At 34.3% G+C, this 16,592-nt stretch overlaps 1 protein-coding gene across 3 annotated transcripts in view; it reads right to left on the reverse strand.

Moving 5' to 3' along the window:
- Positions 1-16,592, reverse strand: part of col5a1 (procollagen, type V, alpha 1) — a 165,567-nt gene that overhangs the window by 97,588 nt on the left and 51,387 nt on the right. For all 3 annotated transcript variants that reach the window (XM_015366905.2, XM_015366903.2, XM_015366902.2), the window contains exons 3-4: positions 13,771-13,984; positions 12,708-12,870 (exon numbers count right to left, since the gene is read on the reverse strand). In XM_015366905.2, coding sequence (XP_015222391.1) covers positions 12,708-12,870; positions 13,771-13,984 — 377 coding nt within the window. The remainder of the gene's footprint in view (positions 1-12,707; positions 12,871-13,770; positions 13,985-16,592) is intronic.

Here is a 16,592-nt window from a genome sequence, read left to right on the forward strand (position 1 = left end):
TTTACTGGGCAAAAATGTTTACTTCTTCCTTCAGGGACAGATTCCAGAGTCTACAAAGACAGCTTGTCTCACATCTACAAATCATTGGGATCACTCCAGTGATGACTCAGACAAAGAAGTGATATCAGTGGTTATGATTCATAACTGACTAGATGGATAATTAATTAGAAAGACATTTCTACCAGAAAGATATGTACAGTAACTACATGTAACACAAAAAGCCTTAAAATACTACAGTAATTTAAAGACATCTAAATGAAAATGGTACACTTTTTTCCATTTGAAGCACTCCAGCATTAACTTTTTTTTACAAAAAGCAATTTTTAATTTTTGTGAGTTTTAATGTGTCTCATATATTGCTTCATTGAAATGCAGACACATTAATTCATAGAGTCCAACAGTGCTGATAAAAAAGGTATAACAAGTACTAATCAATTTGCAAAAAAAACCTCAGCTGTCTAGTAACACAGTATCCAATGGAGCTCTGAGTTAACTCTGAAGTGTTAAAAAAAAGAAGTATTATAAACAGAACCTTTAAGGTAGTTATATGCATTTAACGTGGAATACTGTCTGTGGAAAAAAATAACTTCTTGTTTATACAGTTGATTTATTTTTTATCATTAAAATATAAAATAAAATTACCAAATGAGGTACATTAAAGATTAACTGCACAGTGAATTGCAGAGTTAACAACTTCAGTTGTTTTAATTAGTTTATAGTCACTCCATGAAAATTAATCATTTTCTAAATATTTCCATGAAACCTGGAACATTAAAAAACCAAGATCCGATCCAGGCTCCATTCAGGGCATGTGAAACAAATTGTACAGCCGCATTACATTTTAAAATGGTAGCTTTGTATTTTATATGCGAATGTAACAAATGTTATATGTTCAATAAATAAAATTAGTAGACTAAGAAAAAACAGATACATTAAGCTACTGTTTCATTAACACCTAATGCAACACAAATCCCACCTATCAACCTTTTTTGAGCAATGAAGGGCTAAATGTGATACATTGTATATAAAAATACATATGAATGCTCGTGGTACTTGGATCCATAATTGCATCCACAATACTAAGGGCTGCCTTTCAGCACAGTCCCAGCAGGCGTCAGTTTGATAATTTATAGAATATTGCGCCATGTAGAGATCTGTGGAAAATGAACATTTGGCAGTGTACAGTATTAAAATGAATGAGCAGTATTAATTGCTTAAAAAACAGTTGAGAAGAACACAGTTCAATCTGATTTTTTAAAACTAAATTTTGCCATAAAGCAAAAACCATCCCAAAACATCCACAGTCAAGTTGATAGACTGAGATAAACATACAGTGGATAGTTTCTCTTCCTCTTACAACAATCCCTTAGTCAAAGTTTTTTTTTTCTCTTCAGGAAAACGTTTCAAATTCCAGATGTATTGTCTGGCCCCAGAAGACAAAACACCTGTAGCTAAAACGTTTACAGACTTTTGGACCTTGTCGAGTTTCCAATTGGAAACATGTGGGATCATTCCGATTCCAAAGCAGCCAGCAGATTTGCTCTAGACACTCTAGTGTGCTTTGTTAACTAAACAGAAGTTGCATGATTATGGATTTAATAATGCTTTATTGCAGACAACCAAAAGAGATTCTTATCTAGGCAACACAATGAGAAATAGAAGTGAATCAGTTGTGAGGGCAGTATTGTGAACTCTTAACTTCCTTCATTTTTTAACTTCTTACCATCTTGAGAGGACAGTTAAAGTTTAGAAACTCAAAAGTCAAAGTAAAGCCATCACATTTCTCAACTGCCAAAAAGTTTTCAAGGTTTAAATTACACAGAGGTTCAGGGTCCAATAGGAGAGGCAAGATACATAAAACTGTTTTATTGGCTTTGCAATTATTGGCAACAATATAAACTATTGTTTTATTATATTGATATCATAAATATTTTTAAATATTGATATAAAAATATACTAACAAATACAAATATTTAACAGTAATATGTATTACTTTCACTTTGGGGAAAGCGTGAAGCCTGCTGAAATGTTTATTTTTTATTACTTCCACAGCCCATTCTAAACAGCCACAGCCCATTCTAAACCAACAGAGAAATTGAAAGTGGGCATTTTTTAAATCATACCACATAACCAAATAATGTATTTCAAAGGTGACTGTTTCACTGTTCAATGTTTCAACAGTGACCTTAAATCAATATTCTGCAGGTTCAAATGTTTTTGCTTAATTAATTCCACTGCCAAGATTAACCGTGGAAGTACCAAATCAGCTTTGTTTTTACATTTTTTTACTCTTCCTGCATTGTCCAGTTTCATACCATGGGCTTTGCTTTTTGAATGTGAATATTGTATTTGACTTCTTTCTTAAACACCCAGAATACTACTTAGGATGTACATCTGTGTCTGCTGTGATAATTAAGAACCGTCCATTCCAGAAGCAAGCCTTCATTCTCTATTAAAGAAATTGCAATTTTACCTCAGTAATTTAAAACCTCTCACAAATTATTCTGACAGCCATGATATTAACCCTAGAATTTTAAAGAGCTAATCCAGCATGCTTGCCAAAACTCTTGACATTGACATTCCTGTGCCAACAAATCTCTTCCACATAAACATGTATTCTTACTGTACAGTATATTTGCTCTTAGCTCCAACTGAAAGAATATACAGACAAATCCTTCTAAACGTCTCTGCCTAAATTTATAAAAACAATCCTGTTTTGTGTGTGTGTAGTGCTTATCCAAACAAAAGGCATTTCTTTACCCAAATGTTGTGGAAGTATTAAGCTACCCACCCATTAAAAAATATTTTGATTGAACAGGGAATTTTAGATAAAGTAAGATAAACAAGGGGAAATTGCAGAATTAATATTTAAATTGGTGTGCATATAAAACAAAAAATATACAGTATAATTCTGTTTAAATTCATGAATATCCAGAACACTTGTTTGACAAACACCCAAAACGGCACAAACTAACCTATATTACATCACAGTTGGAACCATTGTTTGGAAAGATGAAGCCATAGAGTGGGGAAAAGTTTAGAAAAGGAGACATTTCACAGTCCAATGCACAAATATAAATCCTTAATTGTTTTTAGTCCGAATCTGTCGGTTTACACACCTCTGTCTTTGGGACATTCAAGCTAAAGGGTTCTGGCTTTACTATCTTAGACCAGTTGTCCAATTTCTTTTCAAGTAACAAAATGTCATGTGCTATATAAAATCTTTAACATGACCTTTATTTTGCGTAAAAGACCAAATAAGTTTATACACAGTAGTACCAAAAAATGGTTACAGTATGAATATTTTCAAATTCAGGAAGAGAACGTAATGTCTAATATTGAAAACATTTTTAATCAAATGAATTAAACCACCGATCAGTGAGGTTTAAGATGACAATACCAGATAATATAATAAAAAGAGGAATACTGCTCGGAGGCAGTAAATCTTTCACACTCTAGTCTCTTCTCTGCACAGCTCATTAGATCTGTTCTTGCCTGGGCATGAAGTTGTCAAATTCACTTTGAATAAAGACTACAGCAGAATTCCTACAATAATGGAAGGTACACCTGCAGGATAGTTTGCTGAATAAAAGACTGAGCAGTGTGCTGGGATTAAAAGAGTGGGGTGGGAGTAAAAGGTGAGTTTGGCTCATTCAAAGATTTTCCCTTCAGCAAGTTGGCAGCCGGCCCAGACAGCTGGCAATCTGAATGTACACGCTGATATGTGTTCTGTCAGCTTCTCTCTTTCTCCTTCTTGCTTTCTAAACAAGCCCAGCTTTGAACGTTGAAAAAAGAAGAGTGCAAGCTTATTCTGCACTCAGTTTGACAATAGGAACCATATGTAATATAAATATATGGACTCTAGCCAATGAAAAGTAAAATTATTTTTCATTCCAGTGACATTTCAAACCACCTGTCTATATATTTTATAAAGAGTGATGGGGATCACTGTTTCAGTTGAACATAAAGACAAACTTAAATGATAATTAAATCATTTGGCTCATAAGAATCATAAATCAATAATGAATTGATCTTAGACAATAGAGCTACAGTATAATTTGATATTTTTATCATATTGGGGGGTTTTTAAAGTAAAACATCCAAATGTGTTTTATAGTGTGCAAATTCACTTTTGTCCCCAGAATACTGTATGTTTCCAGCAGCCATGCCACGTGCACACCCCACCAGGCTGGGATCTCTTACCAAGAGACCTCTGTAAACCTTTGGATAACATCATCAGTCTAGGCCAGGCTTCCAAGCATTACATCAGTGTCTAGGGTGAAAGTAGAAAACGTCAATCCTCACTCTTTCCAAAGCTTGAACCAAAACTGAGCTTAACCTTTACCTCCCACATCCTCTAGAACACTGGTGCTGGTATTGTATATTTATTCTCTTTCTCCCATTTCGCACAGGATCTGAGGTCACTAGATATCTTTCACATTGACAAAATTGGAGATTGGTTTCAAATCTAAATTTTTCATGTCTAAATATAATGTTTTTGGTTATATTCACTCATCACATTTGCCCTACCCTCTTGGAATGTCCATTACAGATGTTTCTTACCACTTGCAACCCTGTATATCAGCAAGGAGATCATTACTCTTATGAACATCTTCCAACATATGTGTTTCCCCAGGATATTTATATGTTATTGATAGACTATTCCTGGTGCTTGCAAGCTGCTAGGGAATTGAAGTTGTAGTTCTAGCTAATTTACCCTTGATTTGCCTCATTGTGTAGTTGGTTAGCTATGGTTTTTGTGGTGGTGTGAGATAAATCAACATGAATTGATTTGCCTTCCCTAATAATATGATAGAGCAAAACCAATTTTGTTCTCCTTCAACTCAGTACAGTCTGATGCAAACGACACCAACAAATGGTTTCCGAGAACTACAATTCATTTTAGATTGAAGAATCTTTTAGGTAGAGCAGGCCTTACTAAGGGATGAGAGATGTTAATACAAAACAAAAAAACAGAATTTATATGTTTCCTTCTGTAATTAAGTGCAAGCAATATTCATTCTAAATGTTTGTTTGCTATGCATAAATATTTTGAAACAATTACCATGGGCTGTTGAGGACAGACTGTAATGCCATTTCATATGAAATTACAAGCTTATGTTAAGGAGACTTTGTTTCCACTGCTTCAATAATTTATTTATTTTTTCCTCTAGGTAAATGGTAGGTCAAATGTCATGATCCCCATCTGTACTGTGATAATGCTGTTTTCTCTTAAACAGCCCTAGGAAAATGTCTTTAGTATCTGAGGGTGGTGAAAGTTGTATGATATTAATATTGGGCTTAATTGATATAATTTCTGCTTGACATTGAAACTTGCTAACCACCGAAATATCCTGTTATGGTACTTAGCTTTTATTGATTGTTCTCAGTTACCTTATCTGGCATTAATACAATATTATTATCAGCATCACTTCTATGTTAGCATGTTCTTCTTGTGGTCTTGTGAGTTTCCTGTCATCTTCCAAAGATTTGCAGCTTAGGGTAAGTGGCTCCAAATTGCCCCTGTACTGTATGCATCGGTGGCCTGTGATGGACTGTCAGCCCCTTCGGGGTGTGATCCATACCTTGTACCCCTATGCAAGGGGATGTTTGAGCTATGTCTGGGTCCTAAGCTGGAAATAGTGTACATTCTGATAAAGATGTTTGGATTTCTTTGTGCATGACCTCTATTCATTTACCAAAAACCTGACATTTTATATATGCTTTATTTTTGCCCTAAGTCTTTATTCTTAACCACAGAAGAATCATCTTAAAAAGGATAGTGTGTGGTACCCTCTCAAGAAAAAATGACACTTAACACTTTAGCCTCACTGGAGGACTGCACATTTCATTAAAGGACATAGGTAAACACTTATTAAGAAAACACTGCAAATACTGTATATTGTATTTGTCCTAAAAAATGACAATTACAACACCTAGATGAAAGTACAGTAGTTCATGTGGCATGTTATAATCCCCTCTGTAGATGAGGCAGGTCATTTGTTTGCCTTGCTTTTTCCAGGAAGAGGTTCTTAAGAAGATTTGTTTTCTAAAAATAGGCAAGGAAAGAAGACTTAACATGAATGAGACAAAACATGGTAGCTTTAATAATTTGGTTAAATTAACAAAACAAATACTGTGATGCCTGCACCGAAATAGAGAGCTCTTAAACTTTTGCCTAGATGACCTCTGTTCAATCTTTAGACTTCAAATTAAAGGAAATCTTTCTATCTTTCTATCTTCCAGACTCAACACATTCTGTGACTATTGTCTTTGGCCACTACACACTGCTTGTTTATGTCTGGTCTTATAAATTCTCCAAACTTATTACAGCCCATTTTCATTATCTAAACTGCAAAGGATGTACTGTTACCATTGGTAGCCTTAAGCCTGTAATACTTCATAATTACCCAGATAATTCTTTATTTCATTGCTTCCAGATTTTAATAAAATGCTTTGTGATAATAATGGTAACGAGCAAATAAATACATGGCAAAAAATAAACACACAACAAATGACACAGGTAGCATTTGATTATGGCTGTAGGGTATATTCAGACTGGCTGCCATAATTCCAGTTTCTCAAATATATATATTTTAAAAAAGAGAAACAACAATCACAATCAAAGGCAATCAAAATAAATGCTCCTCTGTAATCACCTATATGAAAGCAGTTTTTTATAAACCTTACATTTAGTAAAGGCAACCAAAATAAACCAGAGAAAATAAATGATGGCAGTATAAAATTAGCTCACACATTGTGGGCTGGTTACAACAGGACTTGAGACAGAAACCCAGATAAAATGCCCGGAAACTTCTTGACATTCAATATATAGAATTTGTCATATTTAAGAGCTTCCATGTACTCTCTCCTTAATAGCAGGCTTTTTTATATTCTTTCCAATCTTGAGATAGGCACTAAATAATCTAACATTTTTCTTGGCAGATTAGAGGGAAAACAGCAGTGGTATTAAAGTAGGGGACATTTGGAGGCAGCCAAAGTCAGCTCATTCTGTCTTTATAAAAAGTGTACACACAAATACAACTGTACAATCCATTAGAGAATGTGAAGTTAAAACTAGTCACACATCCTTTCCATGTTATAATCAGTTACAATTCCAGCCAAGTCTAAAAAAGAGCACTGTAATATAATAAAATAGCCAGCACACCACAGGGCAATTATTCATGGAACACTACAGCACTTATCTGTATCATACTGTATGTGCATGGTACGGATAGAGAGGTAAAACATGGATTGACCATAACCAACTAGAGTTCGTTCTTGTCATAATTGAAAGGCATCCTGCCTTTATTGTTGTAGGCAAAGGTCCAAAAGAACCAAACATTAACCACATGATGGCAGAACTCCCAAATTCCTACTGTGTCTGCCACAGGTATTCAAGGAAACCCTCAATTTGAAGCCTTGGATTGCATGTTTTTTAGGTGGTTTTGTTATGTTTTTAATATAATTGAATTCAATAATTACCTAGTTAACACCATTCCTCATGTCTCTTTCCTAAACTTTACTTGTGGATGTTATGGAAATAGCTCTGGAATAGAGCTATTGGAATAGCTCTCTGTTGATGATCACCTGTTTATTTTAAAAATAAACATAAAACAGAGTATAACTTTCTGTCTTAAAAAGCTATCCAAGTCTTGAATTTTGAAGTTATTTCCACATAATTTCATAACAAAAGGAGTAAATACCAGAGTCAAACTCGTTTTTCTTTAGAGCTAAGGAAATCACAATCTTGCAAATTAAATGACATCAATAAGTCTGATACTAAATTGAAAGTCTGTTTGTTACAAGTCAGCTTTTGCAGTTATAGGCAAACAGCCTACAAAAAGAGCTGCCTGCTTTCCAAATGAAACAAACAGAGAAATTCAGTACAAACTATCAAAATACAATTTGGCCTCTGAGACACTGCCAAAATGATGTTAAATGCCAGCAACCTGGAGAAAGTATTTTTACCAAACCTCCAAAACTCCTTTGGCTGTGGATTCCAGCAGTAGTCAATACAAAATTTCAAAATGAATCATAACATAATGGGGAAAGGGCAGGCAGAGAACATAATTTAGAAACCATGTGGCATATTTTCCGATTTCAACAAGTGTTAGGAGCATTTGGAACTGGCAGCAGCACAGCATGAGCAAAAGTTAAAACTTTCCAAGAGCTGCCGTAGGTTCCCACGGAAACTGCTTCTACGACTATCTCTATTGTCAGCTCACCTCTCAGTCAATATTCAATCAGCTGTGGCTGCTAAGGGAGCTTTGTGTTGTAGAAAATAGCCATTAATAGATGTCAGGTGTTTTTAATGTTTTGAGTTTCTGATTTTAAATTCTACAGGCTTCTATAAATTGTGCCTATCTATAAATTGTTCATCGACTTGATGAACCTCAATTCAATTCAACTTTATTGTCATTAAACTTACACAGGTGCATAGTATAATGAAAAGTGTTTCTCATTAGTCACTCAGGTGCAGTATATAAATAGGACAGAAGATAAGACAATAGACGGTTACACAATAGCAATAACAGTAACATGTAATGACATAACATAAATAACATGTAATCAAGTAATCAAAACTGTGCAAGTATAATTCAAGTATATTCTGTTACATGAATCAGGCTTTAATAAAACAAATCAATGGAGTTGAAAAGTCTTATTTTTATCTCATTTGAACAACATGCTAAAAGTGTCTACTTCAGTTCTCTGTTACTCTTCCCTTTTGATTTTATCTTATTTACTTTCATTACTTATTGTGCTTGAAAAAGGAAATGTTATTAATGTTAATGAATGATTTTAGCTAGTAAATAGACATATTCCATACATTTAATCTCTCACAAAATGTCTGAGATGTGAACAATAGCCAAATAATTTTTACCTTAATAGAAGAAAAGGGCATAAAAAGATGATGGAATTTACCAATGAACATGCCCAGCACTAGGGGGTGGAAATTATTAGTAGCAGACACTTTACTTGTTAAAGTATTTTAATCTTAGCTTTTAAAGTAAATTGCTTTATGCCTTGATTTTAAAAAAAGAATGTACATAAAAATAACAGCTAATGATGGAACTACTTTCTATGCTGTGAGCTTCAGTAACTTGAGACTGATTGGGTAACAGGTTCAGTGATGTTACAGATGTTCTGGCTGCAATGGTACTTGTCATCTTTGCGATACAGCACATTTAAGAAAACCTAATGTTAAATTGTTTGTAGGGTGGTAGGTACTAATGGTAGCTAACATACAGCCAAAACTAGCAACCTCAGAATTAGAAAAATGCTATGTAAAATATATCATTATATTATGTTCATAAGAAGATGAAACATTTAAACAAGATAAAAAAAACATTGAAGGCATTTAAAAGCTATGAATGTACAACTTGTACCTTTCTTATCTTCTCCTTTCCTACACAAACCACCAAATTATATGCTAACTCAATATCAAACATATAAAACAAACTTTATTATTGTGCTCTACATTGAATTCCATAATAATAACCAAAGTAATAACACAGCTGTCAGTCAAGTTGCACTTTAATGAAAAGAAGACAGATTTTCCACTAAGAGAAAAGAATTGTGTAAAAGTCCTCTTTGAATGCCATTAACTCTTTCCATGTAGCCATGGGTTTTTTCCACAGATTTAAGGCTAATTCATTCCTGCTTCAAAACTTTTTTTTACAGACATACAAGCCAAGTAACTTGAAACTTGAAGTGTCTAGGAACTTAAGCTTACAGTTCTTCTCTAGACTACAAGTTGCTTAATTCTCAAAGGCAATGACTTCATAGAAAAATGAGGCCCACTGCAAAACATAATTAATACATTGAGAACAGTTTTTTTTTGTTTTGAACCTAGGAAAAGTTTCTGTTTAAGACATTAAGAAGTACAAACATCCCATTTATTTCTTCTAAAGCAAGATAATAACAAAGTTTTTTTTTCTGAAAATATTAATTTATTCACATTGGATCACTAGCTTGGACTACCCAACTGTACCTCAGCTTTCAGTTTAGGGAATGTTACTCTAAACCTCAAGCTCCAGGAAAAACACTTCAGAGAATGCATGCACACTGAACAACTTTGATCAAGAAATCTTATATACTGTACAGACTGTTAGATCATTTTCATATTGCTCTACTGTATCATTATCGGCGGCCACTTTCATCTGTCAGATTCTATCTAATAAAACAGCTACAGTACATCATGTGCAATTTCCATCGCAGCAAAAAATACATATTTTTACAAGTTGTAAACTTGTATTTGATGTGCAGGACTTTAATTAAAATGTCAAATTAGGTTTGTGTTTAATGTACTAAATAGTTAAAACAGATGGTGCTAAAAGAAACAGAATGTCTTGTCACCTCTCAGTGTTCTTAAGTTTTTATTCTCCATCAACAATGATACAAAAATATGAGCATCCTGTGAATTGCTGGTTTATATTGAACATGTTTCATTTGTTTGGTTATTGTACTACCCTTTTATAACATGCATTAAGGTAAAAATGGACAGAGGAAAAAGTGAAGACAAATGGAAGGCCCTGTGATCTACTGAAGAAGCTTGAACTAGCTTGTACACATAGAAAATGTATTAGCAATTGTGTTTGTTATATACAGTACTTTTCCTAACTAAATTACTTTAAATCCATTTTGTTTTCACTGTAGTGGAGTTTATGACTAATTATCAGAAAAATAAAGCCACAACAAGAAAAAGGGAATCATATTTACGGAGTGAGAGGTTCAAAGAAAACATCTGCTTGACACATGTCCTAAACACTGAGCTGTAAAAGTCTTTTGTAAACCACATAAAGCCCACACAGCAACAGGAAGACCTATGCCATAAATTATCCCAGAAAACTGGACAGGGGATAAAGCTGAAACTGGCCTGCCTGTGAATCGGCGATACCGGATGTTGAAGAAGTTCATGTATTTGTAAGCTATTAACATTGAAAGGAAAAAAAATTGCCGTAGCAAAGCACATTTACTAATGTATTTTTATTATTTACTGTGCTGTGACATCATTAAAGATCACATGGTTATGTTCAAATGGAAATCAATACAATAGTATTACTACACGTGTATTTAGTTAATAAACAATCCCTTTAATTAAGCAGGAATATTGTTTTCCATATATGATTCTACTTTCATTTACCTTAAGATAAACTGGCATCTCACAAGTCCAACTGTACATGCCACAGGGCTCTGTGTGCCCCACCCTTGAGATGAACTATTAACCTGCCTAAGGCATCTTAGTGTAGTGCTAGAAATTTTGGGGGGCAATAATTAAGGCCAGATTCCCTTAAAATCCACTTTAGCATAACATGTTAACATTTTAACATTCATTTCCTCGTCTTTTAATGAATGTGATGGGATATTGCACTGAGATAAGCTCATAATTACTTGGCTTTCCAGAATGGAGCTATACATGAGAGAAGAATGTATTTCACTCTAGGGGACTTGTTGAACTTTTTTTGTCTGAGAAAACGCAGTTTGACAGCCTGTCATCAATTCTAACATATCTCCCCTGGAAACAGCCACGTGTATATAGTGTTCAGTGCCAGTTATTCTACTTATTACCTTAGGTCTGTGCAGTAAGACTAAGCTTTTTTTTTCAAAATAAAAATGACTTCAATCTATACACTCAGTTTTTTTTTAAAGCAGTCTTGAGCTGTAATGGAAATATAAACGTGGCAGCATCTGCTCCATACCTTTTCTCTTAGCTATAGCACCATGCACAACGTGTACAGTATCTAATACTTTGCCTTAACCTGTTCTTGTAAAAACACCTGAATTTATGCCATTTTAATTAGTTTTAGGACTACTTAATGTCACTTTGTAGGGATTTTCATACTGTAAATCACCCTAATGCGGATTTTCAGTTAATGCATTTAAAATAATAGGAATAGAAATATGTTTTTTCTGTCTCCAGCCCCGTTATTGTTAATCCAAAACAATGTCAACATTATAAGAACAGTATTTTACACAAAAAACTGGAAAAATAAGTAGTACATTGAGTCTTAATTTACTGTCTGAAATTGTGTTCTTTGTTATGTTATATTTACATTATTGTAAAGTATTAACTAACATAAGATTGCTAAAATATGCAAATGTGCATCAAACAGTACAGGGCAGGCACCCTAGATTTTTTACTATAGTCAATGAAGAAAAGGCATAAATAAAGTTTTCTTCTTCAACACAACCTTTTCCATAATTTGATCATTCCTGCAGTTGTAACATCATCCTCTATATTAGAGAGCAAGACCCAGACGGTGGAATTGAGGAGCTTTGTGCTAAAACCCCTCTGCAGTATCTCATTTCTCATTTTGGACTATTTCTCATTTTGTGTCCTTAGGATATATATTTTTGTTTACAGAACACCCTGTGTAGTTATATATTTTAAGTGAAGGCAGGCAAGACCACAGGGAAAGTAGATGGGAGGGGGATGGTAAGCATTATCCATGAAAATGAGGACCTCAAACTTTTTAAGATTAAACAGCGTACAGTACATAGAACACACTTAATTATACTGTCTCTGAGAAGAAACAAAGTAAAGGTCTTGTTAATTTTATCCCAATGATGATAATTGTAGGACAGTGGTAGATTGCTTAAGGATAATATACAGTATGTGCCCTTTATTTCTTTTAAAACTACACAGATGCACGTTTTTAGAAATAGTAGCATTAGAGCATAGATACTGTAGCTGATACACCTACCTCAAAGACTTCTTCGTCAAGTATTCTAGTTCCAAATACAACGATGCCTTTGGTGTCAATTATTGGGCTGGAACTTCTCCCAAGATGTTTTGTTGTCTTCTTTTTACAGTCCAAAATCATAGTGATGGTCTGCTTGTGCACACTGATTGCCACACGGTGCCACCTGGAAGAAAAAAAAGAATTTGGGTACAGATTTTAAGAATTGCAAATTTAGCAGTTAAAATGAGGCTTTGAGGGAAGTGGTTAGTTGATTAGACAAAGAAAAATCAGAACATGAAGGGCAAACACTTTATTAAATGATGATGAATGTAAAAAAAATATCTACTAGAATGAAATTTTAGAAACAGATGGTCAGATACTGTACTGTACATACAGTATTTGATCTCAGAGATAAATAAATTCAGAGTCTGAAACAAAGGAAATTAAGCCTCTCATCTTTGCCTGTGTGGGCTGAATGAAGGCTGTTCATGTGTTGTACAGACGTTTTGTATAAAGATGGCGATCGAAACCAGACAGTGAGAGCTTTGTACGGTATACGTAGAAGAAAATGGTGGAACAGTGTTCCTTCAGGACACTGGAATTTGATTGACTATCATATTATTATTAAAAAATGCTATCCCAAAATCCTAACCTTAGGGCCAGAGAGATGCAATTGTTATACATATTAAGTTTTTACAAGATAGGCAGTTAGTAGAATGCTTATGGATTTTTCCTGAATTAAAAGAGGAGAGGAAAAGTTGTCATGTCAGGAACCTGGTAGCATTGCTGAAAATTTTTTTGTGACAATAGTGGTTCTCATGATTATGATCCTGAACTAATATCATATTTTTTTCAAACTGCATGTCTAAAGCAGAAGCATGAGAATACAATGATCTCTGCATTTTCTTAAGGATGTTCCAGTTCCATTAATATTGGAAAATAGCAAAGCCAGACCATTCTGGTTTTCATTCAGGGTTATCATCTGACAACGAATAACATAGAAGGAAAGGAGCAGGGAGGGAACACAAGCAGGTAAAGAGTGAGACTTGCACTGGGAAGCCTGGGTCAGGTTTGTTACACTTACTTGCCATCAGCCAGGTTAATGCCCCTGAAGAGTGGGTAATCTTCTGGTCCTGGTTTGCCTGTGTGGTCTTCATACAGGAACACTGGAGAGCGACCCACCTCCAGACCAATCTGTTGTATACCCTGCTCATTGTAGATGGATATGAGGAAGGACTGGCTGCCTTTTTTTGGCCTCACAGTGGTTAAAATGGAGAAATCTTCAGGGAACTCTGCAGCTAGGGAAATAATGGGTGGAATTATAGTACACATGGTAATATAGCTTTTGGTTTGAAGAAGAATTTGGGTCAACAGCTTCCTAAAGGCATTTCATAAGTGGTTTAAAAAATATTTTCTCACTGCAGCTTTAACCTTAACAGTGTTCTAAACTGTGTGCTAAACGTCAAAGCAAGTGTTTATAAAACTAATCGTGCAAATATGTAATTTGAGGATTTTCATTTGAGAAAAAAAACGTTTTTTGAGAAACAAGGATATGGGATTTTTAAAAAGATTTCAACACAGGTAAAAACAAGTATTTATGAAAAGGTCTTGACAACTTTTTCTTTTCCTTTTCAGAAAAGCTAGGGAACTTACTGAGCAAAGACATGTAACAAGTATTCACTAGTTTCTCCAGATAGACCCAAAAGGATAGACTGGGATCTTAAATCCCTTTAATAGAATTATATTCTGTCCCTTTTAGACAAAGAATTGTACACAACATGCTGTCCCAATTGAATTCGAAATTCTTTCCCAAACCACAGCAGAGTTAATTCATTTCCCAGGTACAATGCGAAGAAGAAAAGGTTGTAATTCTTTCTTGGAACGTGTACATGTTCCTGCTGCATAACCTTATTACTGTACTTCACTGTCCACATCTGGTACAGAGAGACACAGGTGACTGCAGTGTCATTTGTTGTACATTATTTAATTTACTGTTACTGTTGTTGTTACAGGGCTTTACACTAGACAATTTTGCATTAACATCCATTTATTGGATCTGATCTCTTTATACAACATCCATTTATACAGACAGCTGGTTGAGGGTGTGACATTTTGAAACTGAACAAGGCCTCTTGTGTATATGTACTGTATTAATATGTGAATTTCGGGTTAACTATTACATATCTGTCACAGATCAAACCATGGGAAACTGTTGCTACCATTGTAAAATGAAAAACTTCATAAAAGAATGTCCCAATTATTTTTTTCATCTATAGCATTTGAACCTGAGCACAATCTATTTACAGAGAAAGGAGCTGTCAGATGTCAAGTAAGAGAAATATATATATGTATGTATGGAGGAGTATTATGGTTTTGGCAGAATAACAACAAATATTAATATAATGCTAAAATATTACTTTTTACCCTATGGAAAAGGTAAAGAAATCCACCTAATGTAATCCTGCCAGCCTTAGAAGCAATAGCACAAGCAGAACAGAAGAAAGCTAATAACACCAAAGATCCCCATTGTTCTTTAGGCCTTTGACCATTCACAGAATCCTTTTGTGTCAAATTAACCTCTGACCTATTCCTAATCATTCACAACCCCTTGGCTCCAGAACCCATCAAGGTTCACAGTGAATACTTAAGAATATTCCAACCAGACTGGAAAAAAAGGCACATAAAATAAAGGCTGTTTTGTGAGCCCCTGAAGGGAAAGACTAAGGAATGCTGAGTCGTTTAAAATACTTAAGTGACTACAGACTTCCAGAACATCTTAGCCAACTTTTTGGGAAAGTTAGGATCCAGCAATTGGATCTAATGTCAGAGGTAATCAATTTTATGGACTTGTGCAGCACATTTTACCCAGTACTTAAGGAAACAGAAAGGACATGGGAAGGAGAGCAGGATCTGAATTATTATACAAAACCTCATGATTCAAATGACTGTCTTTTACAGCTACATTTTACAATCAAAATGTGAAAAGATTAAGTTAATTTTACTTTGAACAGATGACTTGGAACCAATATCCAGTTTGAATCAACAAGCATGCCAATTATAATGGCATTTGGTCTGGCTTCAAAGCTACTGCAATTGATGTCTGAAATAACAGATGACTTCAAAGCTTCATAATTGCATAATAAACAAATTATTCTCAAACCGTATACCTTAAGTAACTTTTTATAACCTTTTCTATAATGAATGGATCTACAGTACCTTTCTTGAAGATTTCTTAGAGATTTCTGTTTATGAAAAAAACAATGTTTTTCAATTAACTTACAGAGAGAATTAAGATGTAAATATGGTACTGTATTCCTTTATTTTATATTAACCCTACACATTAAATTAAAACAATATTATTTTTTTGAAAATGGATATTAATATAGTAATTATTTGATACTTTGTAGTATCAAGGGAGTTAACCTTTAAGCCAAAGAAATAATGCTGAGAACTGAGTAAATTCCAAATTTAAAGATTTCCACATGCATAGGATGTGTGGATATTTTTTTGTTTATTCTTTCTGAGTAACTCACTCATAATCAATTGATTATTTTTAAAAATGGGAGAGTTTCCATGGATCCATAGTATCATTGCAAATGGAAATGTAGGCTTCATGTGTGAAGGAAGCTGTAAGACCATTCTTAGATCTGTAATTGATTGAAAACACACCATGCTGCCTACAGTAAGTTGATGGGTTGTTCAGCAGACAGTAGTATGTAAGAATTCCAACAGATTAAACAATGTAAAACCAATGATTCACCCTGCATGTTCTGAATATCTGGAGCCAAATACTGTGTCACACAAATGTTTCCAAAGGCTCGTCTGTCCCAGAACAGCAAATTTCGTCAACACATCAATCATTAGATATTTAACTACTCTCTCAACAAACACCTTTCAGCAACATTG

Source organism: Lepisosteus oculatus, chromosome 24 (assembly GCF_040954835.1).
Source record: "Lepisosteus oculatus isolate fLepOcu1 chromosome 24, fLepOcu1.hap2, whole genome shotgun sequence".
In the NCBI taxonomy this organism is placed as follows: Eukaryota; Metazoa; Chordata; class Actinopteri; order Semionotiformes; family Lepisosteidae; genus Lepisosteus; species Lepisosteus oculatus.